Source organism: Cherax quadricarinatus, chromosome 29 (genome assembly GCF_038502225.1).
Source record: "Cherax quadricarinatus isolate ZL_2023a chromosome 29, ASM3850222v1, whole genome shotgun sequence".
Classification (NCBI taxonomy): Eukaryota; Metazoa; Arthropoda; class Malacostraca; order Decapoda; family Parastacidae; genus Cherax; species Cherax quadricarinatus.
In genome coordinates, this window is record NC_091320.1 from 2,538,194 (window position 1) to 2,559,919 (window position 21,726).

General features: G+C 41.7%; 1 protein-coding gene across 2 annotated transcripts in view; it reads left to right on the plus strand.

The window, feature by feature from the left end:
* LOC128692171 (N-acetylated-alpha-linked acidic dipeptidase 2) overlaps nucleotides 1-21,726 on the plus strand; it is a 273,078-nt gene that overhangs the window by 132,319 nt on the left and 119,033 nt on the right. For both annotated transcript variants that reach the window (XM_070089594.1, XM_070089595.1), the window contains one exon: nucleotides 12,758-12,880. In XM_070089594.1, the coding sequence (XP_069945695.1) occupies nucleotides 12,758-12,880 (123 nt within the window). The remainder of the gene's footprint in view (nucleotides 1-12,757; nucleotides 12,881-21,726) is intronic.

Sequence of the window (21,726 nt, forward strand, 5' to 3'; positions counted from 1 at the left end):
TGTTCTCTAGGCTTTCTTAACTTGTTAATCTCACTCCAAAACTTTTTCTTATTTTCAACAAAATTTGTTGATAACATCTCACCCACTCTCTCATTTGCTCTCTTTTTACATTGCTTCACCACTCTCTTAACTTCTCTCTTTTTCTCCATATACTCTTCCCTCCTTGCATCACTTCTACTTTGTAAAAACTTCTCATATGCTAACTTTTTCTCCCTTACTACTCTCTTTACATCATCATTCCACCAATCGCTCCTCTTCCCTCCTGCACCCACTTTCCTGTAACCACAAACTTCTGCTGAACACTCTAACACTACATTTTTAAACCTAGCCCATACCTCTTCGACCCCATTGCCTATGCTCTCATTAGCCCATCTATCCTCCAATAGCTGTTTATATCTTACCCTAACTGCGGTATATTGAGGTATATGTGGAGTCAAAAAACGTTATCTATGGAGGCAAAGAAGGGAATGTATGAAAGTATAGTAGTACCAACACTCTTATATGGGTGTGAAGCTTGGGTGGTAAATGCAGCAGCGAGGAGACGGTTGGAGGCAGTGGAGATGTCCTGTTTAAGGGCAATGTGTGGTGTAAATATTATGCAGAAAATTCGGAGTGTGGAAATTAGGAGAAGGTGTGGAGTTAATAAAAGTATTAGTCAAAGGGCAGAAGAGGGGTTGTTGAGGTGGTTTGGTCATTTAGAGAGAATGGATCAAAGTAGAATCACATGGAAAGCATATAAATCTATAGGGGAAGGAAGGCGGGGTAGGGGTCGTCCTCGAAAGGGTTGGAGAGAGGGGGTAAAGGAGGTTTTGTGGGTAAGGGGCTTGGACTTCCAGCAAGCGTGCGTGAGCGTGTTAGATAGGAATGAATGGAGACGAATGGTACTTGGGACCTGACGATCTGTTGGAGTGTGAGCAGGGTAATATTTAGTGAAGGGATTCAGGGAAACCGGTTATTTTCATATAGTCGGACTTGAGTCCTGGAGATGGGAAGTACAATGCTTGCACTTTAAAGGAGGGGTTTGGGATATTGGCAGTTTGGAGGGATATGTTGTGTATCTTTATATGTGTATGCTTCTAGACTGTTGTATTCTGAGCACCTCTGCAAAAACAGTGATAATGTGCGAGTGTGGTGAAAGTGTTGAATGATGATGAAAGTATTTTCTTTTTGGGGATTTTCTTTCTTTTTTGGGTCACCCTGCCTCGGTGGGAGACGGCCGACTTGTTGAAAAAAAAAAAAAAAAAAAAATGGTATAAAATACCGACACAATGGAAAAATAAACACAAATGCAGTATAATGTGATCCTTTATTGACTACATTTTGCCCACAAAGTGGGCATTATCAAGTCACAAACAGAGCTACCTGAGCAAAGAGTACATGAGTATATATAGTGTGGAGAGTCAGGCATTCCTTCAAAGCGTATGTTCTGCCAGAAACCGGGCTGGCTTGTTTCTCTTAGCTGGGTTGGCTTGCTGGCTTAGTTCCTCGACACTTGATACACTGAGGCAGCTGGAATGCTTGCAAACATGCACACAAACGTTTTGAAGCAGGGCAAACGGATGGCTCGCTAGCTTGGGCTGTCTTGGAGAGAAGGGCTTAACCTGGCATGACTTAATTTGCATGAAACTCGGGTCTACCCCTCGAAAGTTCATACAAAGCTACTAAACACTGAATAAACACTGCATGTTGCTACCAACAGTAACAAAACCTACAAGAGTTACAGAGACTAGTGTTTCCCTACTTGACCACATCTGGACCAACACCATATCCCCTTTAAAATCAGGCATAATTACAGATAATACCACAGACCACTACCCTACTTTCCTCATAACAACTCTTGGTAAAATACCCCAAGACACTACTAAAGTCACCTTCAGACTTCACAATGAGGCAGCCATTAATAACTTCACAACAGCAGTAACAAACATTGACTGGCACACTGAGCTAGAAATCTATACAGATATTGACGAATGTTTTAATAATTTTCTAAAAAAGACCCAATACCTTTATAACAAGCACTACCCTAAAAAAACTAAACAGATGACAGCTAAGAGACTGAACAGTCCCTGGCTAACACCCAGCATTCTCAAATCCATAAATACAAAACACCGATATGAAAAACAGTACAGAATGGGTCACATAACCAGAGACCAAACAAAACGTTACTCGTCAATCCTAACCAGCCTGATAAGAAGGGCAAAAAAATTGTATTATGAGAACAGATTATCCAACTTACGAGGTGATATAAAAAAGACCTGGAAGACCCTATCAGAAATTCTGGGAACAAAAAAGATATCGCGACATAGCAAAATAAAATTAGCAAAATCAGATGAACCCCAACTCCCACCAACAGAAACAGCAAACAGACTCAATGATTTCTTCTCCACTATAGGTCAAAACCTTGCCAATAATATCCCAAGCTCAGATACCCCACCAAATGACTACCTCACTGTCAACTACCCGAACACACTGTTCCTAGCTCCGACTAACCCATACGAAGTCTCCCTTATTATCAATGCACTGAAAAACAAGGCAGGAGATTTAAATACCTTACCACCCTTTATGTACAAAAAGGCGTCACAAGTACTATCACCAATCATTGCAACACTCTTTAACAAATCCAATGAATCCTCCACCTTCCCTACAGTTCTCAAAATAGCAAGGATCACCCCGATCCATAAAGGAGGTGACCAAACAGAGTTGAATAACTATAGGCCAATATCCAATTTACGCCCTCTCTCAAAAATTAATTCATAAACGAATCTACTCCTACCTCATCTCCCATAACATTCTCAACCCCTGCCAATTTGGATTCAGGCCTAATAAAAATACTAATGATGCTATTATACACATGCTAGAACATATATACACTGCAATAGAGAAAAAAGAAGTCCCTCTGGGGATCTTCATTGACTTACGCAAAGCTTTTGATACAGTTGACCATGACTTGCTCCACGTAAAATTGTCACACTATGGTATTAGAGGGCACTCCCTCAACTACCTCAAGTCTTGCCTCAGCAACAGAAGCCAATATGTGTACGCAAATGGGGCAAGCTCTTCCGCACAACCAATTACAGTTGGTGTCCCACAGGGAAGTGTCCTTGGCCCTCTTCTCTTTCTCCTATACATAAATGACCTACCAAATGCTTCACAATTACTCAAACCCACACTTTTTGCAGATGACACCACATACGTCTTCTCTCACCCGAGCCCAGTCACGCTAGCCAATACTGTAAACACCGAATTACAGAAAATATCTACCTGGATGAGGACTAACAAATTTACACTAAACATTGACAAAACCTACTTCATTCAGTTTGGTAGCAGAGCTACAGATGTACCTCTTAACATAACGATAAACGGATCACCTATCACAAAGCTAACAGAGGGAAAATTCTTAGGAATCCACCTCGATAATAGACTCAAATTTCATACACATATACAACAAATTTCTAAGAAAATTTCCAAGACTGTATGCATACTATCGAAGATACGGTACTATGTTCCACAGTCAGCCCTCCTGGCCCTCTATCACTCTCTTATTTACCCCTATCTTACCTATGGAATTTGTGCATGGGGCTCAACAACAACTAACCATCTCAGACCACTAATTACCCAACAAAAGGCTGCAGTTAGAATGATAACAAATTCTCAATACGTATAGGCAGCACACTCCACCAATATTCAAAACACTCAACCTACTCACCATACAAAACATCCATACTTATTATTGCACTTATTACATACATAGAACACTTAACTCTGATATTAACCCTCCCCTCAAACATCTCCTTACCAACCTCAACAGAACACATGACCATAATACAAGGCACAGATCACTCTTTGATGTTGCTTGTGTCCATCTCACGCTATGCAAAAACTCAATGCACATAAAAGGCCCTAAAATCTGGAATTCATTACCTGTAAATATAAAAGAAACACTACCTGTTTATAAATTCAAGTCTCTTCTCAAAGTTCACTTACTCACTCAAAACCAAATAAATACTGAATAACTGAACCATATAAATTGTATATCCTAAATGTTACTCACAATTATATCACACAAATGTTAAACCTAACTTTGTTATTTTTTTTTTTAATACACTACCTAACAGAATACTCCATTCTACTGAATGAACAGCAATGCATGCAACCATATGACCTGTCTTCGTAATACTCATTTGTATTTTATAGTTATCTGTTTACAATAATGTCTTATCACTGATTTCATCATTGCTTAGTTAATCTTAAGTTAATTGTAAGCCAGCCCGTAATGCTATGCATATAAGTGGCTTTGGCATGCTGCTCTTACCTGTATTTTTTTGTACCTCTGTATGTATGCTAAATTTCTAAATAAATAAATAAATAAATAAATACGAACCAGGAAAGGACGATGGAGACTAGAGATGCGCTGGCTTCTCTTGGCTTCCCTAGGAATGCACGCTGTCCACTGGTCTGGGTAATTTCAATCACTCAACATCGATGTACTAATTACAAAAATTACGTGCCCAGAGTTGCCACCCATTTTTAGGAGGGGTCTTTGATGGAGTGATGCTGTGTTGCGACCCCTGAATGGGTCATAATGTATATAATGTATATTACCTGTTCATATAATTTTATATTGCTTATATTTGTGATATTAGCTAAATTGTAAATATATTTCTTTATATTATTATTTGACTTAGTTATATTATTAGGTAGGATGTAACATTTATATATTATCCAGTGCTCATAGTTCGAGTGTTAAGTAGCTGACAGCATTGTCTAACTACTGTAGTTTTCACTTCGCTCGTTATGCTGCCGGCTTCTGTGTTGCTGGGCAGCAGCAGTCCATGGGGAGTCATGTGATCAGGGGGGGGGGGGATCACACCTCACCTGGAGTAGTCTGCCCGGCCTGCGCTGGCTCTTGTCTGTTTGACGTTCTTCTAACAAGGCGTGCCTCTAGCTCTCCCTTGCTGGCCCTTGTTGGAAGATCGTCTCTGTCGCTTTCTTGTTGTTGTTTCCGTGTAACTCTGTTCACAGAACATAGCCTAGACTTAGTGATTTTCGATGTTGTACTGAGGTTGTGTGTTGCTTAGACACTCTGAGAATCTTAGGTCCTGAGCTGTAGCTTCTGACCTAATTTGTACTGGTTGTCAGTGGAACGCCTTCCAACTGAACAAAAGAAACTAATGGAAAAATAAATAAATAAAGAAAATAACTTAGGAAAAATGAGAATAATGATTTTTGAGAATTTTACTTAAAATTTAAATATAATAAAAAAAATGGCCTTCAGTTCTTGTAGTTGGGCAGGAGTAGGTATGGCCCTGGATAGTTCCTCTGATGTTATTTATGTAGGTTATCCTGGGCAGATGGTAATAATCCGATGTTCTGGAATCTCCTACCACTTAGATGGAGCACCACAAGTAGAATAGGTAAGGGCCGGTAGTAGTAGAATAATGTTAATAAGTATTATTAACATATGTCTTGCCCCTTTATCTGGCGTCTATCCTGGAAGACCACGCCAGGAACAGAGCTGGTAAATAAGAGAAAATAAACTGGTTACCCATAGTCATGATAATATAACATTTAAGAATTGAAAAGAATGATAAATGCCAAAATCATTACTGGTAACCAGCAAACAAAATGAAGAAACAAACAGTGATACTCCTGGTATATCACCCTACCTGATTAGGAGAAGAGTGGAGGTGAAGTGATTCTCCAAACTTCAACCCACACCAGGTAAGGTCAATATTACCAGGAGTAGAAACTAACAAATCGGACACCAGGAACTAGTTTTGCCCCAGCCCGCCAGAGAGGAGGGGGGGTGCACGCGACGTAACTAATGGTTCCTGGTTGCCCGAACAACCTTAACCCACTTACACCTACTTTTCCCTCACACTGGTATCTGTGCACAGTAGTAGGTTGGTAGACAGCAACCACCCAGGGAAGTACTACCGTCCTGCCAGATGACTGTGAAACAAAAACCTGTAACTGTTTTGCATGATGGTAGGATTGCTGGTTTCTTTTTCTGTCTCATAAACACGCTAAGATAACAGGGATATCTTGCTACTCCTACTTACACTTTGGTCACACTTCACAGACACGCACATGCATATATATATATACATACATCTAGGTTTTTCTCCTTTTTCTAAATAGCTCTTGTTCTTTTTTATTTCTTCTATTGTCCATGGGGAAGTGGAAAAGAATCTTTCCTCCGTAAGCCATGCGTGTCGTATGAGGCGACTAAAATGCCGGGAGCAATGGGCTAGTAACCCCTTCTCCTGTATACAATTACTAAAAAAGAGAAGAAGAAAAACTTTATAAAACTGGGTTGCTTAAATGTGCGTGGATGTAGTGCGGATGACAAGAAACAGATGATTGCTGATGTTATGAATGAAAAGAAGTTGGATGTCCTGGCCCTAAGCGAAACAAAGCTGAAGGGGGTAGGAGAGTTTCAGTGGGGGGAAATAAATGGGATTAAATCTGGAGTATCTGAGAGAGTTAGAGCAAAGGAAGGGGTAGCAGTAATGTTAAATGATCAGTTATGGAGGGAGAAAAGAGAATATGAATGTGTAAATTCAAGAATTATGTGGATTAAAGTAAAGGTTGGATGCGAGAAGTGGGTCATAATAAGCGTGTATGCACCTGGAGAAGAGAGGAATGCAGAGGAGAGAGAGAGATTTTGGGAGATGTTAAGTGAATGTATAGGAGCCTTTGAACCAAGTGAGAGAGTAATTGTGGTAGGGGACTTGAATGCTAAAGTAGGAGAAACTTTTAGAGAGGGTGTGGTAGGTAAGTTTGGGGTGCCAGGTGTAAATGATAATGGGAGCCCTTTGATTGAACTTTGTATAGAAAGGGGTTTAGTTATAGGTAATACATATTTTAAGAAAAAGAGGATAAATAAGTATACACGATATGATGTAGGGCGAAATGACAGTAGTTTGTTGGATTATGTATTGGTAGATAAAAGACTGTTGAGTAGACTTCAGGATGTACATGTTTATAGAGGGGCCACAGATATATCAGATCACTTTCTAGTTGTAGCTACACTGAGAGTAAAAGGTAGATGGGATACAAGGAGAATAGAAGCATCAGGGAAGAGAGAGGTGAAGGTTTATAAACTAAAAGAGGAGGCAGTTAGGGTAAGATATAAACAGCTATTGGAGGATAGATGGGCTAATGAGAGCATAGGCAATGGGGTCGAAGAGGTATGGGGTAGGTTTAAAAATGTAGTGTTAGAGTGTTCAGCAGAAGTTTGTGGTTACAGGAAAGTGGGTGCAGGAGGGAAGAGGAGCGATTGGTGGAATGATGATGTAAAGAGAGTAGTAAGGGAGAAAAAGTTAGCATATGAGAAGTTTTTACAAAGTAGAAGTGATGCAAGGAGGGAAGAGTATATGGAGAAAAAGAGAGAAGTTAAGAGAGTGGTGAAGCAATGTAAAAAGAGAGCAAATGAGAGAGTGGGTGAGATGTTATCAACAAATTTTGTTGAAAATAAGAAAAAGTTTTGGAGTGAGATTAACAAGTTAAGAAAGCCTAGAGAACAAATGGATTTGTCAGTTAAAAATAGGAGAGGAGAGTTATTAAATGGAGAGTTAGAGGTATTGGGAAGATGGAAGGAATATTTTGAGGAATTGTTAAATGTTGATGAAGATAGGGAAGCTGTGATTTCGTGTATAGGGCAAGGAGGAATAACATCTTGTAGGAGTGAGGAAGAGCCAGTTGTGAGTGTGGGGGAAGTTCGTGAGGCAGTAGGTAAAATGAAAGGGGGTAAGGCAGCCGGGATTGATGGGATAAAGATAGAAATGTTAAAAGCAGGTGGGGATATAGTTTTGGAGTGGTTGGTGCAATTATTTAATAAATGTATGGAAGAGGGTAAGGTACCTAGGGATTGGCAGAGAGCATGCATAGTTCCTTTGTATAAAGGCAAAGGGGATAAAAGAGAGTGCAAAAATTATAGGGGGATAAGTCTGTTGAGTGTACCTGGTAAAGTGTATGGTAGAGTTATAATTGAAAGAATTAAGAGTAAGACGGAGAATAGGATAGCAGATGAACAAGGAGGCTTTAGGAAAGGTAGGGGGTGTGTGGACCAGGTGTTTACAGTGAAACATATAAGTGAACAGTATTTAGATAAGGCTAAAGAGGTCTTTGTGGCATTTATGGATTTGGAAAAGGCGTATGACAGGGTGGATAGGGGGGCAATGTGGCAGATGTTGCAAGTGTATGGTGTAGGAGGTAGGTTACTGAAAGCAGTGAAGAGTTTTTACGAGGATAGTGAGGCTCAAGTTAGAGTATGTAGGAAAGAGGGAAATTTTTTCCCAGTAAAAGTAGGCCTTAGACAAGGATGTGTGATGTCACCGTGGTTGTTTAATATATTTATAGATGGGGTTGTAAGAGAAGTAAATGCGAGGGTCTTGGCAAGAGGCGTGGAGTTAAAAGATAAAGAATCACACACAAAGTGGGAGTTGTCACAGCTGCTCTTTGCTGATGACACTGTGCTCTTGGGAGATTCTGAAGAGAAGTTGCAGAGATTGGTGGATGAATTTGGTAGGGTGTGCAAAAGAAGAAAATTAAAGGTGAATACAGGAAAGAGTAAGGTTATGAGGATAACAAAAAGATTAGGTGATGAAAGATTGAATATCAGATTGGAGGGAGAGAGTATGGAGGAGGTGAACGTATTCAGATATTTGGGAGTGGACGTGTCAGCGGATGGGTCTATGAAAGATGAGGTGAATCATAGAATTGATGAGGGAAAAAGAGTGAGTGGTGCACTTAGGAGTCTGTGGAGACAAAGAACTTTGTCCTTGGAGGCAAAGAGGGGAATGTATGAGAGTATAGTTTTACCAACGCTCTTATATGGGTGTGAAGCGTGGGTGATGAATGTTGCAGCGAGGAGAAGGCTGGAGGCAGTGGAGATGTCATGTCTGAGGGCAATGTGTGGTGTGAATATAATGCAGAGAATTCGTAGTTTGGAAGTTAGGAGGAGGTGCGGGATTACCAAAACTGTTGTCCAGAGGGCTGAGGAAGGGTTGTTGAGGTGGTTCGGACATGTAGAGAGAATGGAGCGAAACAGAATGACTTCAAGAGTGTATCAGTCTGTAGTGGAAGGAAGGCGGGGTAGGGGTCGGCCTAGGAAGGGTTGGAGGGAGGGGGTAAAGGAGGTTTTGTGTGCGAGGGGCTTGGACTTCCAGCAGGCATGCATGAGCGTGTTTGATAGGAGTGAATGGAGACAAATGGTTTTTAATACTTGACGTGCTGTTGGAGTGTGAGCAAAGTAACATTTATGAAGGGATTCAGGGAAACCGGCAGGCCGGACTTGAGTCCTGGAGATGGGAAGTACAGTGCCTGCACTCTGAAGGAGGGGTGTTAATGTTGCAGTTTAAAAACTGTAGTGTAAAGCACCCTTCTGGCAAGACAGTGATGGAGTGAATGATGGTGAAAGTTTTTCTTTTTCGGGCCACCCTGCCTTGGTGGGAATCGGCCGGTGTGATAATAAAAAAAAATCTGTGCACTGTCACAGTCGGGGATTTTCTAATGCTGAGCTTAGATTCAGTAGTATGGGAGTTTTGCGACTTTTGTGGAGAATCTGCTGATGGTCCCTACTTAGTGTTGTTATATTATCTCCTTGTTCCTGATTCTGTGTCCCTGTTACTTGTTATGTTGTTTTCGGCTTCTCAGTCGCTTTATTGTTCAAGCAAGCTGTTCTGATTGCCAGGTTGGTCAAGAAGTTAGTTTATGTGAAGACTTTTAGTCAGTCACTGGTTAAGTCTAGTCAAGTCTTGAGACATAGGGAACTACTTAGAGCACTTACACACATACACACAAACTTACTTGTATATATATATGTATTATGTTATTAAATGCTAACAATGTACCAGACGGTACTTAAAAGCCATAAAGATGTGATATGTGCCTTCAGCATAATACAGTGGACCCCCGGTTAACGATTTTAATCCGTGCAAGAGGGCTCATCGTTATGCGAAATAATCGTTATGCGAATGAATTTTCCCCATAAGAAATAATGGAAATAAAATTAATCCGTGCAAGACGCCCAAAAGTATGAAAAAAAATTTTTTTTACCACATGAAATGTTAATTTTAATACACACAAACTGAAAAAGGCATGCACAGTTACATGACACTTACTTTTATTGAAGATCTGGTGATGATTGATGGGATGGGAGGAGGGGAGAGCATTATCTTCTTACTGTTTAGAAGGGGAATCCCCTTCCATTACGACTTGAGGTAGCAAGTCCTTTTCCGGGGTTACTTCCCTTCTTCTTTTAATGCCACTAGGACCAGCTTGAGAGTCACTGGACCTCTGTCGCACAACAAATCTGTCCATAGAGCTCTGTACCTCCCGTTCCTTTACGATTTGTCTAAAATGGGCCACAACATTGTCATTGAAATAGTCACCAGCACGGCTTGCAACAGCTGTGTCAGGGTGATTTTCATCTATAAAGGTTTGCAGTTCAACCCACTGTGCACACATTTCCTTAATCTTTGAAGTAGGCACAATGGATTCCACAACTGGCATAGGCTTCTCAGGGTTAGCCCCAAACCCTTCAAAATCTTTCTTAATTTCCATACTAATTCTCACCCTTTTTACCACAGGGTTGGCACTAGAAGCTTTCTTGGGGCCCATGGTCACTTATTTTCCAGAAACAGCACCGAAAACACTGTAATAATACGAAATATTCCGAGTGTATGCTTGGATGTTACCGCGGAGGCTGGCTGGTAAACAATGGGACGGCCGGCACATGTGAGGCTGGCTGAGGGCACATTGGACGCGTCTCGGACGAAAATCGGTAAGCGGGTTTTTAATCGGTATGCGCGGCAAAAATTTTGCGATAAAAGTAATCGGTATGCGGAAAAATCGCTATGTGATGCCATCGTTATGCGGGGGTCCACTGTACTACTGTACACGAGAGAAGTGATTATTTTGATTATTTTGATTAATTTACTTTGATAATATATGCCTAGACAACTTTGTTATTAATGAAGTTATTAAATTTTAATTTCTTTAGTTAGTAGCCTACCAGTTGTAATCCTGAAGCACTATTGAATCTTATTGAATTCTAATGGATAATTGGATCAGGATACTGACTACTTGTTGCAAAAACCCAGTAACAGGCTGGATGCTAGAAGGGCAGTCCTTTCTAGTACAGTGGACCCCCGCATAACGATGGCATCGCATAGCGATTTTTCCGCATAACGATTACTTTTATCGCAAAATTTTTGCCGCGCATACCGATTAAAAACCCGCTTACCGATTTTCGTCCGAGACGCGTCCAATGTGCCCTCAGCCAGCCTCACATGTGCCGCCCCGTCCCATTGTTTACCAGCCAGCCTCCGCGGTAACATCCAAGCATACACTCGGAATATTTCGTATTATTACAGTATTTTCGGTGCTGTTTCTGGAAAATAAGTGACCATGGGCCCCAAGAAAGCTTCTAGTGCCAACCCTGTGGTAAAAAGGGTGAGAATTAGTATGGAAATTAAGAAAGATTTTGAAGGGTTTGGGGCTAACCCTGAGAAGCCTATGCCAGTTGTGGAATCCATTGTGCCTACTTCAAAGATTAAGGAAATGTGTGCACAGTGGGTTGAACTGCAAACCTTTATAGATGAAAATCACCCTGACACAGCTGTTGCAAGCCGTGCTGGTGACTATTTCAATGACAATGTTATGGCCCATTTTAGACAAATAGTAAAGGAACGGGAGGTACAGAGCTCTATGGACAGATTTGTTGTGCGACAGAGGTCCAGTGACTCTCAAGCTGGTCCTAGTGGCATTAAAAGAAGAAGGGAAGTAACCCCGGAAAAGGACTTGCTACCTCAAGTCGTAATGGAAGGGGATTCCCCTTCTAAACAGTAAGAAGATAATGCTCTCCCCTCCTCCCATCCCATCAATCATCACCAGATCTTCAATAAAAGTAAGTGTCATTTAATTGTGCATGCCTTTTTCAGTTTGTGTGTATTAAAATTAACATTTCATGTGGTAAAAAAAAATTTTTTTCATACTTTTGGGCGTCTTGCACGGATTAATTTGATTTCCATTATTTCTTATGGGGAAAATTCATTCGCATAACGATTATTTCGCATAACGATGAGCCCTCTTGCACGGATTAAAATCGTTAACCGGGGGTCCACTGTATTCACTGGAGATCTCTATGCTTATTAGATATTGCATTTTTTGTAACATGCTGGCAAAGGAAACAACTGTAGACTGTTATGAAGCGTTACACTGGTATTCATAGGGGAGCCAAGCTTATCACATCTATCCACTTGCTATGCCTGGTTGAATCTGAGACAGACGACTGTAAGGGACAGCCTATGTGCTGCAAGTGACTTGGCTTGGCCAAGGAGCCTCCCTGTAAATGTTGCTTGGAAATATAAATATGTATACTATACCTGGTTGATCAGACCCCTGATCCACCATGAGGCCTGGTCTCAGACCGAGCCGCAGGGGTGTTGACCCCAGAAGCCCTCTCCAGGTAAATGAGTAATACTGTTGACCCAACTGGTGTGGGTTGCATCCTGGGGGACATAATTAACCTAAGTTGCCCAAAATGCTCTACATAACCAGGGGCTTTCTATATAATATGCCACTGATGTCATCTAAGTCTGTATAAGTTGTATCATGATTTTATAGAAATAATTATATTATTATTATTATTATTATAATTATTATATTATCATTATAAGTTAACTTTCTGAATACTTATTTTTATTTTTTTCCACCTTTTTTTGTGAATGATATAAATGGTTGGTTACAGGGTGACGTTGTTTACGTGTATTATGGTCGAGAAGAAGACTTTGACTTCGTGGCAGCCTCAGGTGTTGATATCTCTGGCAAAATTGTTCTCGCTCGCTATGGTGCCATCTTCAGATCAAACATTGTAAGTAATATATGTTGTTTTAACAAGTAATATATGTTGCATTAACAAGTAATGTATATTACTTTAAAATGTATGTTGTCGAATCTCTATTTTCTTCCTTTAAAGTTTACGTATAATGACTTGAATGCCTCCTTCTGGTCAGCTGCATGAACAGAGGTTCAGGTTTCTTTTTTTTTTTTATTATCACACTGGCCGATTCCCACCAAGGCAGGGTGGCCCGAAAAAGAAAAACTTTCACCATCATTCACTCCATCACTGTCTTGCCAGAAGGGTGCTTTACACTACAGTTTTTAAACTGCAACATTAACACCCCTCCTTCAGAGTGCAGGCACTGTACTTCCCATTTCTAGGACTCAAGTCCGGCCTGCCGGTTTCCCTGAACCCCTTCATAAATGTTACTTTGCTCACACTCCAACAGCACGTCAAGTATTAAAAACCATTTGTCTCCATTCACTCCTATCAAACACGCTCATGCATGCCTGCTGGAAGTCCAAGCCCCTCGCACACAAAACCTCCTTTACCCCCTCCCTCCAACCTTTCCTAGGCCGACCCCTACCCCGCCTTCCTTCCACTACAGACTGATACACTCTTGAAGTTATTCTGTTTCGCTCCATTCTCTCCACATGTCCGAACCACCTCAACAACCCTTCCTCAGCCCTCTGGACAACAGTTTTGGTAATCCCGCACCTCCTCCTAACTTCCAAACTACGAATTCTCTGCATTATATTCACACCACACATTGCTCTCAGACATGACATCTCCACTTCCTTCAGCCTTCTCCTCGCTGCAACATTCATCACCCATGCTTCACACCCATATAAGAGTGTTGGTAAAACTATACTCTCATACATTCCCCTCTTTGCCTCCAAGGACAAAGTTCTTTGTCTCCACAGACTCCTCAGTGCACCACTCACCCTTTTCCCCTCATCAATTCTATGATTCACCTCATCTTTCATAGACCTATCCGCTGACACGTCCACTCCCAAATATCTGTATAAGTTGTATCATGATTTTATAGAAATAATTATATTATTATTATTATAATTATTATATTATCATTATAAGTTAACTTTCTGAATACTTATTTTTATTTTTTTCCACTTTTTTTTGTGAATGATATAAATGGTTGGTTACAGGGTGACGTTGTTTACATGTATTATGGTCGAGAAGAAGACTTTGACTTCGTGGCAGCCTCAGGTGTTGATATCTCTGGCAAAATTGTTCTCGTTCAGGTTTTATTTTATTTAATAAAATGAGCTGTATAATTTCAGGATTACAGCTTAAGAATGCTTGAACAGCTTCAAACTTACAATGCTGACGAATCTAATCCCAAGAAATAATTAGATTAGCTTTGGGCTGTAATGGTGCCAGTTGACTTATTTATATATATTACAACCCTGGATTCCAAATGGCCTGTTATCCTGGTTGTAAAGGGAGCAAAATAAACACAGCAGAAAAAGTTTAGACTTACATTATCCTTCACCAATTTAGAACAGCAATATGTACACTGTGTACAGTGATAAGTATAGTGCACTCCACGGTAAGCAAGGCAGAAATAGAAGCCACAAGATAGCAGACCGTGCTTCAACCAGCTCTAGAATGGGAATGACAAGGGCAGACAGGAGAGTGGTACCCATATAACCTCTGCGATTGCCAAAATCATCTTCTTATTGGCTAGAACCTGGTCACTAGTTGAACGATGGGGCCCCATCATCAACTCTCAGCAACCTGGTTCGCTGGTTGGGGGAGATAGCCTGTAAATGAGGGTGTGTACATGCGCCGAATAAAGGTTACGTACTCTTTGCATGCCACACCCCCACCCCGAGAAGGCTCAGGATTAGGCTGCCACCTCCCAGTGCTAACCGTGCCGCCATGACACAAAATAATGGGACCGCCTTTCCTCTCCACCATCCAACTCTTAGATAGAGCTCAGCTTTTCTCGTGACAAAAAGCCAAACCCTGAACTCAGAGTGAGACAGCAGTCAGTCGGGCTAGCATAGGTCCAAAGCCCGCATCCCCTCACTAAAAAAAACCCCACACCAGGGGATAAAAAAAAAAGAGCGTGGAAAGGGTTACCACAAGTAACCTAACATCCTAACCTAAGTAAATAGAATATTAGACTCTAGATAAAGAGTCTGCCAACACATTTTCTTTGCCGGCAATATGTACAATTTTGATATTATAGGGCTGCAGCCTTAGCGTCCAGCGCATGAGCCTTGTGTTGTGGTTCTTCATGGCTTGGAGATATACTAGAGGATTGTGATCACTGTAGATGGTGACCACCTGCGATGTCTGGCCCACATAAACATCGAAATGCTCCAAAGCCAGTACCAGCGCAAGGGCTTCTTTTTCATTGGTAGAGTAAGCCCTCTGATGCGGCTGGAACTTGGCTGAAAAGTATGCTACAGGCTGCAACTCCTCATTTTCGTTTTGTAATAGTACTGCCCCAACCCCAGACTCACAAGCATCAACCTGTAATGAAAAAGGTTTGGAGAAGTCTGGAGACAAGAGAATGGGTGCAGTACACAATATTCTTTTTGCTTTGTCAAAAGAAGTTTGACAATCTGGGGTCCAATTAAAGGGAACTTTGTGACTGGTAAGAGAGGTAAGAGGGGCTACAATACAGTGGATCCCCGGTTAACGATATTTTTTCTCTCCAGAAGTATGTTTAGGTGCCAGTACTGACGGAATTTGTTCCCATAAGGAATATTGTGAAGTAGACTAGTCCATTTCAGACCCCCAAACATACACGTACAAACGCACTTACATAAATACACTTACATAATTGGTCACATTCGGAGGTGATCGTTATGCGGGGGTCCACTGTATCTGAGAAATTATTACAGAATCTTCTGTAAAATCCTATCATGCCTGGGAAACGTTGAAGAGATTTCCTATCATGAGGAACTGGATAATCTTTAATAGCAAGAACTTCAGCAAGTTTAGGGGCAACTTTACCACTACCTACTTCATGGCCTAGAAAAGTGATAGTGGCCTGGCCAAAGGAAGATTTAGGTAAATTAACTGTTAAATGGGAACTCTGAAAAGTCTCAAAAAGAGTCTTAAGTCTATGTAGGTGTTGATCCCAAGTATCAGACACCACAACAATATCATCTAGGTATGCTGCCGTGCCTTCAAGCCCTTTAATAGCCTGATGGATAAGTTTCTGGAATGAAGAGGGGGAATTTTTCATTCCGAAGGGGGTAATTGTGTATTGATAGTGACCTCCTGGAATTACGAAGGCAGAGATTTCCTTTGCCTTATCCGTCAAAGGTACCTGATAGTAACCTTTAAGGAGATCTAACTTGGACACAAAAGTAGCCTTACCCACAAAGTCAATTACGTCATCCAGACGAGGAAGAGGGTAAGCATCTGTAATTGTGACCTCATTCACCTTACGGTAGTCTGTACACATACGAAACCCTCCATCAGCCTTCTTAACAAGGATGCATGGTGAAGCCCATGGACTAGATGACTCCTCCACTAAACCATGCTTTAACAAAAATTCTACTTCCTGCTGAAGTAGTTTCTGCTTTTCAGGATTAGCTCTGTAGGGGGAGAGTTTAATAGGGTTAGAGTTTCCCACATCTACATCATGATAACCTAACGTACATTTTTTCGGCACATCCGAAAAAATATTAGGATATGACTGTAGAAGGTCAGTTAAACTTGTTGCTTGCGTTTCAGATAGTCCCTCCATTAAAGGACTAGGATCCTTGAGGAGGACAGAATTAGAAAGTTTAATATTAATTTCAGAGATAGTGCAAAGAATCAGAGTCGTCCTCAGAGGTAGAGGACAGAGTCATTACTGGGACTTTATCTGGTGTATGAAAAGATTTTAATTGATTGATGTGGTAAATTTTAGTTTTTGAGGTCTTATCAATGGGAGCTACCACATAATTTACATCAGATAATCTACTTACAATCTACATAGGTCCCGTAAATCTAGCTTTCAGGGTGTGGCCAGGTATAGGTTCCTGCACCAACACCTTGTCTCCTTGATGGAAGGAGCAGAATTGTGCACTTCTGTCATACCTCTGTTTCATCTTACTTTGAGCTGTCTTTAGGTTAGCCTTGGCTAACTGACATGCCACCTGCAACCTTGAAAACGGATTGTAGAGTGTTGAGCTAACATCTTCTCCCATCCATCCTTCTTTGAGCACCCGAAGAGGACCTTGTACATTGTGCCCAAAGATCAGCTCAAACGGACCATACCCTGTAGACTCTTGCACCGTCTCTCGTACTGAGAACAGCAACAAAGGTAGTGATTCATCCCAGTCTGTAGGAAAGTGCATGCAAAAAGTTCTCATCATGGTTTTTAACGTCTGATGGAATCTTTCCAAGGCGCCTTGGGACTGAGGATGATAGGCAGTGGATAAGTTGTGGATTATCCCTAACCTAGTTAATACTTCCCTAAATGCTTTGGCAGTAAAGTTAGTACCTTGATCACTTTGAATAGTTTTAGGAATGCCAGAACAAGAAACGAATTTGGTTAAAGCTTTGAGAATAGCTTTAGTATTAATACATACTACGCATGGGAATTACTTCAGGGTATCTGGTTACTTTATCCATAATTGTAAATAAATATTGATTTCCAGACTTTGACCTAGGTAGTGGACCTACACAATCTATAATTAAATCTGCAAAAGGTTCTCCATCAGCAGGTATAGGTTGGAGAGGTGCAGGTTTAATGGAATGTCCAGGTTTCCCTACTTTCTGACATTCTCGGCAACACCTAATATGATTCTTCACATCTTTCTTTAATTTTGGCCAATAAAATTCTTTCGTGATTCTATACAAGGTTTTAGTAATTCCTAAGTGACCTCCTAATGAAGTATTATGAGCTATATTTAATATTTGAGGTCTAAACTTGGTTGGAACCACTAACCTGTCATACAATTGCCGGCCCTCTATCTCCTTACCAGTCTCAGTGCAGATCAAATAATCGTTTTTAATTAACTTCATACTTGACCGGATGACCCAAAGAGGATTTACCCATGTCTGCCTGAAAAGCCAATTTTAAAGATGGGTCCTTTCGTTGTTCCTCCTGGAAGGACAGTCCCTCGGGCATGGAAACAGAGATGTCTGGCAATCCTGCAACCTGGGAATAGGAAGGCTTGATCGGGGCCTGTTCACTTGATTTATGAGGCTCCGGCCTGTGTGCCTCATAAAACAACGTGGCTATTCCGAGATCGGAGTCGTCCAAGGATAGGTCAACATTCTCTCCAGACAACCCTTGGGATGTTGCCCGAGTTATGGCCAACACCGGAGAAGAATTACTCATTATAGGTTCAGGACACGCACTAACAGTAGTAATGTTATTACCCAGTAATAACATGGCATCTTTCATGGGGAATCCTTTTGAGACACCCACAGTCAAGTACCCAGTGTAATATTTGCACTGTACATAAATTTTATGCAAAGGGACAGAATATGTAGCTCCTCCAAATGCTTCTAATAAAACAGAGGAATTCAAGGAAGTGTTCTTTGAAAGGGGTAATATTCCTTCTCTTACAAGTGAGCAATATGCTCCAGTATTTCTAAAGGTTTTAACTTCAGTTGTTTCTGAGTTTTCCTGAAGGGAAATAAGACTCTTACAATAATAAGGGGCCATCCCTTTTTCTACTTCTCTCGGGGACATGTTACTAAGGATATTAGAGATTTTCCCAATGGGTTGGGACTTATGGGGGCAGTTGGGACGGATATGACCTACTTTGTTACAGAGGAAGCAGATGACAGGCTTGCCCTTTACTCCATGTGGACGTTGCAACTGGTGTCGCTCTGGGTGGTGTCTCTCTGGATACTGTTGTCGAGATGCACTCTGTTGAGTAGTTTGTCTCTCAGCACGTGGACCATAAGTTGAGAAGCGTGGCTCACCAGGTGACTTAGTTGGCTGACGTAGACGTTCTCCCTCCGGCTGGCACTTCATTCTCCAAGGTTGACGATCTCTGCTTATGCCAGGCTGTTGAAAAGAGAGATGGGACCACTCGGACAAGGAGCGGTTAGTTTCGAAGGTATCAGCCAACCTGGCTGCCTCCAATGCAGTGGTTAAGTAACGATCCTGCAGAAAGACTCGAACCTCTGGTCCCACAGACTCCAGCAGGTTATCAATCAGAATAAACTGTATCAACTCCTCAAAGGTAGAGACACCACTTGATTTATACTAGCTGGTAAAAGCTTTGGTTTGCTGTCTAACAAAATCCACGAGGGATTGACCAAGCTGCCGCCTGCTTAGTTTGAAAAGCTTTTTATATTTGGCTGGGATACATGTATATGCTCCCAACACTGTGGTCTTCACTACTTGATAATCAGAAAATTCAGTGTCATTTAATGCTGACATAAATTCCTGTGCCTTACCAAACAATGCTGTATGAACCAACGATGCCCAATGCTGTTCCGGCCACCTCAAGGCTCGAGCCTGATTTTCGAAGCTTTCGAAAAATTGTTCTGGTTCGGCCTCATTGAAGCGGGGAACAAGCTGTACTGCTTTCTGTAAACTAAAATCATTTACAGAATGCGAAAACTGCCTCCTTTCTCTTTCCCTATCAAATTCTTCCCTTGCGAATGCTCTCTGTTCCCTAGTTTGCTCAAGATTGATTTTTGCCAGCTCAAGTGCCAACGACGCTGATTCACCTTGAGACAACCCAGCTGCACTATACTGACTATTTTGCTCCGTAGGTGTATCATCTTCCTCCTGCGAGAACATAGTAGTTTTTGCCCTAGCTCCCGTAGAGGGAGGAGTCTGATGTGCCATCTCTTCTTCTCGAAGTTTGTCAGCAATCAGTGAACGCAGTTGCGCAGCTGTGAGCATGCGTTTATATTTAATGCCAATGGAATGAGCAATTTGCCAACAAAGCTGTAGGGACAATTTAGGTAGGTTATGCAAAGTATATGCCGACACCAGACGTCTGACTCGTCTAGATGGCATAAGTTATTCGCTATGCACAGTACGATTGCAGAATACCCCAACGTAACACGTTAATTTGCAGAACACGCTTAGCTATGCACAGCAAGATTGCAGAATACGCATACAAGCAAAGCTGACTGCAAAATTCTCCACTCCGAACAGGCTAGTAACAACTGACACGCAAAATTTGTAAAGCAATGCCAGACAGCTACACTGTTCTAGAAGACTGACCGTAGCGAAGTGAGCACACCGAACAAGCTAGTAGCGAGCTGTTGAACGATCACACAATAGCAAGGCTGACCATAACAAAGCAACTGACACGCAAAATTTTTAAAGCATTGGCAAAGCTAATGCAATGCTAGACAGCAAGCTGCACAATGTTCCTGCTACGAGCTTCACCCTAAGCTCAACCGTTTCTCTAAGTCCAGCTCCAGCTCTTGGACAGGCTACCCATATTACAACCCAGGATTCCAAATGGACTGTTATCCTGGTTGTAAAGGGAGCAAAATAAACACAGCAGAAAAAGTTTAGACTTATATTATCCTTCACCAATTTAGAACAGCAATATGTACACTATGTACAGTGATAAGTATAGTGCACTCCACGGTAAGCAAGGCAGAAATAGAAGCCACAAGATAGCAGACTGTGCTTCAACCAGCTCTAGAATGGGAATGACAAGGGCAGACAGGAGAGTGGTACCCACATAACCTCTGCGATTGCCAAAACCATCTTCTTATTGGCTAGAACCTGGTCACTAGTTGAACGACGGGGCCCCATCATCAACTCTCAGCAGCCTGGTTCACTGGTTGGGGGAGATAGCCTGTAAATGAGGGTGTGTACATGCGGCGAATAAAGGTTACGTACTCTTTTCATGCCACAATATAAAATAACAAGATGTGTTTTGGGCTGGTGTTGTGTGAAACGGATTAGCTGTGTTATGATACACGAGCTTTAGACAGGTATTGTGAGGACTTGTGAGATGCCCTACACTAGCAAATCACTGTTCACACAAACAACACAAGATTCCTAGAGCCCCATTCTCACAAGTTACCATTAAGGTGCACTTCTTTTTAGAATATTTTTTTTTTTTTATTATCACACTGGCCGATTCCCACCAAGGCAGGGTGGCCCGAAAAAGAAAAACTTTCACCATCATTCACTCCATCACTGTCTTGCCAGAAGGGTGCTTTACACTACAGTTTTTAAACTGCAACATTAACACCCCTCCTTCAGAGTGCAGGCACTGTACTTCCCATCTCCAGGACTCAAGTCCGGCCTGCCGGTTTCCCTGAATCCCTTCATAAATGTTACTTTGCTCACACTCCAACAGCACGTCAAGTATTAAAAACCATTTGTCTCCATTCACTCCTATCAAACACGCTCATGCATGCCTGCTGGAAGTCCAAGCCCCTCGCACACAAAACCTCCTTTACCCCCTCCCTCCAACCCTTCCTAGGCCGACCCCTACCCCGCCTTCCTACCACTACAGACTGATACACTCTTGAAGTCATTCTGTTTCGCTCCATTCTCTCTACATGTCCGAACCACCTCAACAACCCTTCCTCAGCCCTCTGGACAACAGTTTTGGTAATCCCGCACCTCCTCCTAACTTCCAAACTACGAATTCTCTGCATTATATTCACACCACACATTGCCCTCAGACATGACATCTCCACTGCCTCCAGCCTTCTCCTCGCTGCAACATTCATCACCCACGCTTCACACCCATATAAGAGCGTTGGTAAAACTATACTCTCATACATTCCCCTCTTTGCCTCCAAGGACAAAGTTCTTTGTCTCCACAGACTCCTAAGTGCACCACTCACTCTTTTTCCCTCATCAATTCTATGATTCACCTCATCTTTCATAGACCCATCCGCTGACACGTCCACTCCCAAATATCTGAATACGTTCACCTCCTCCATACTCTCTCCCTCCA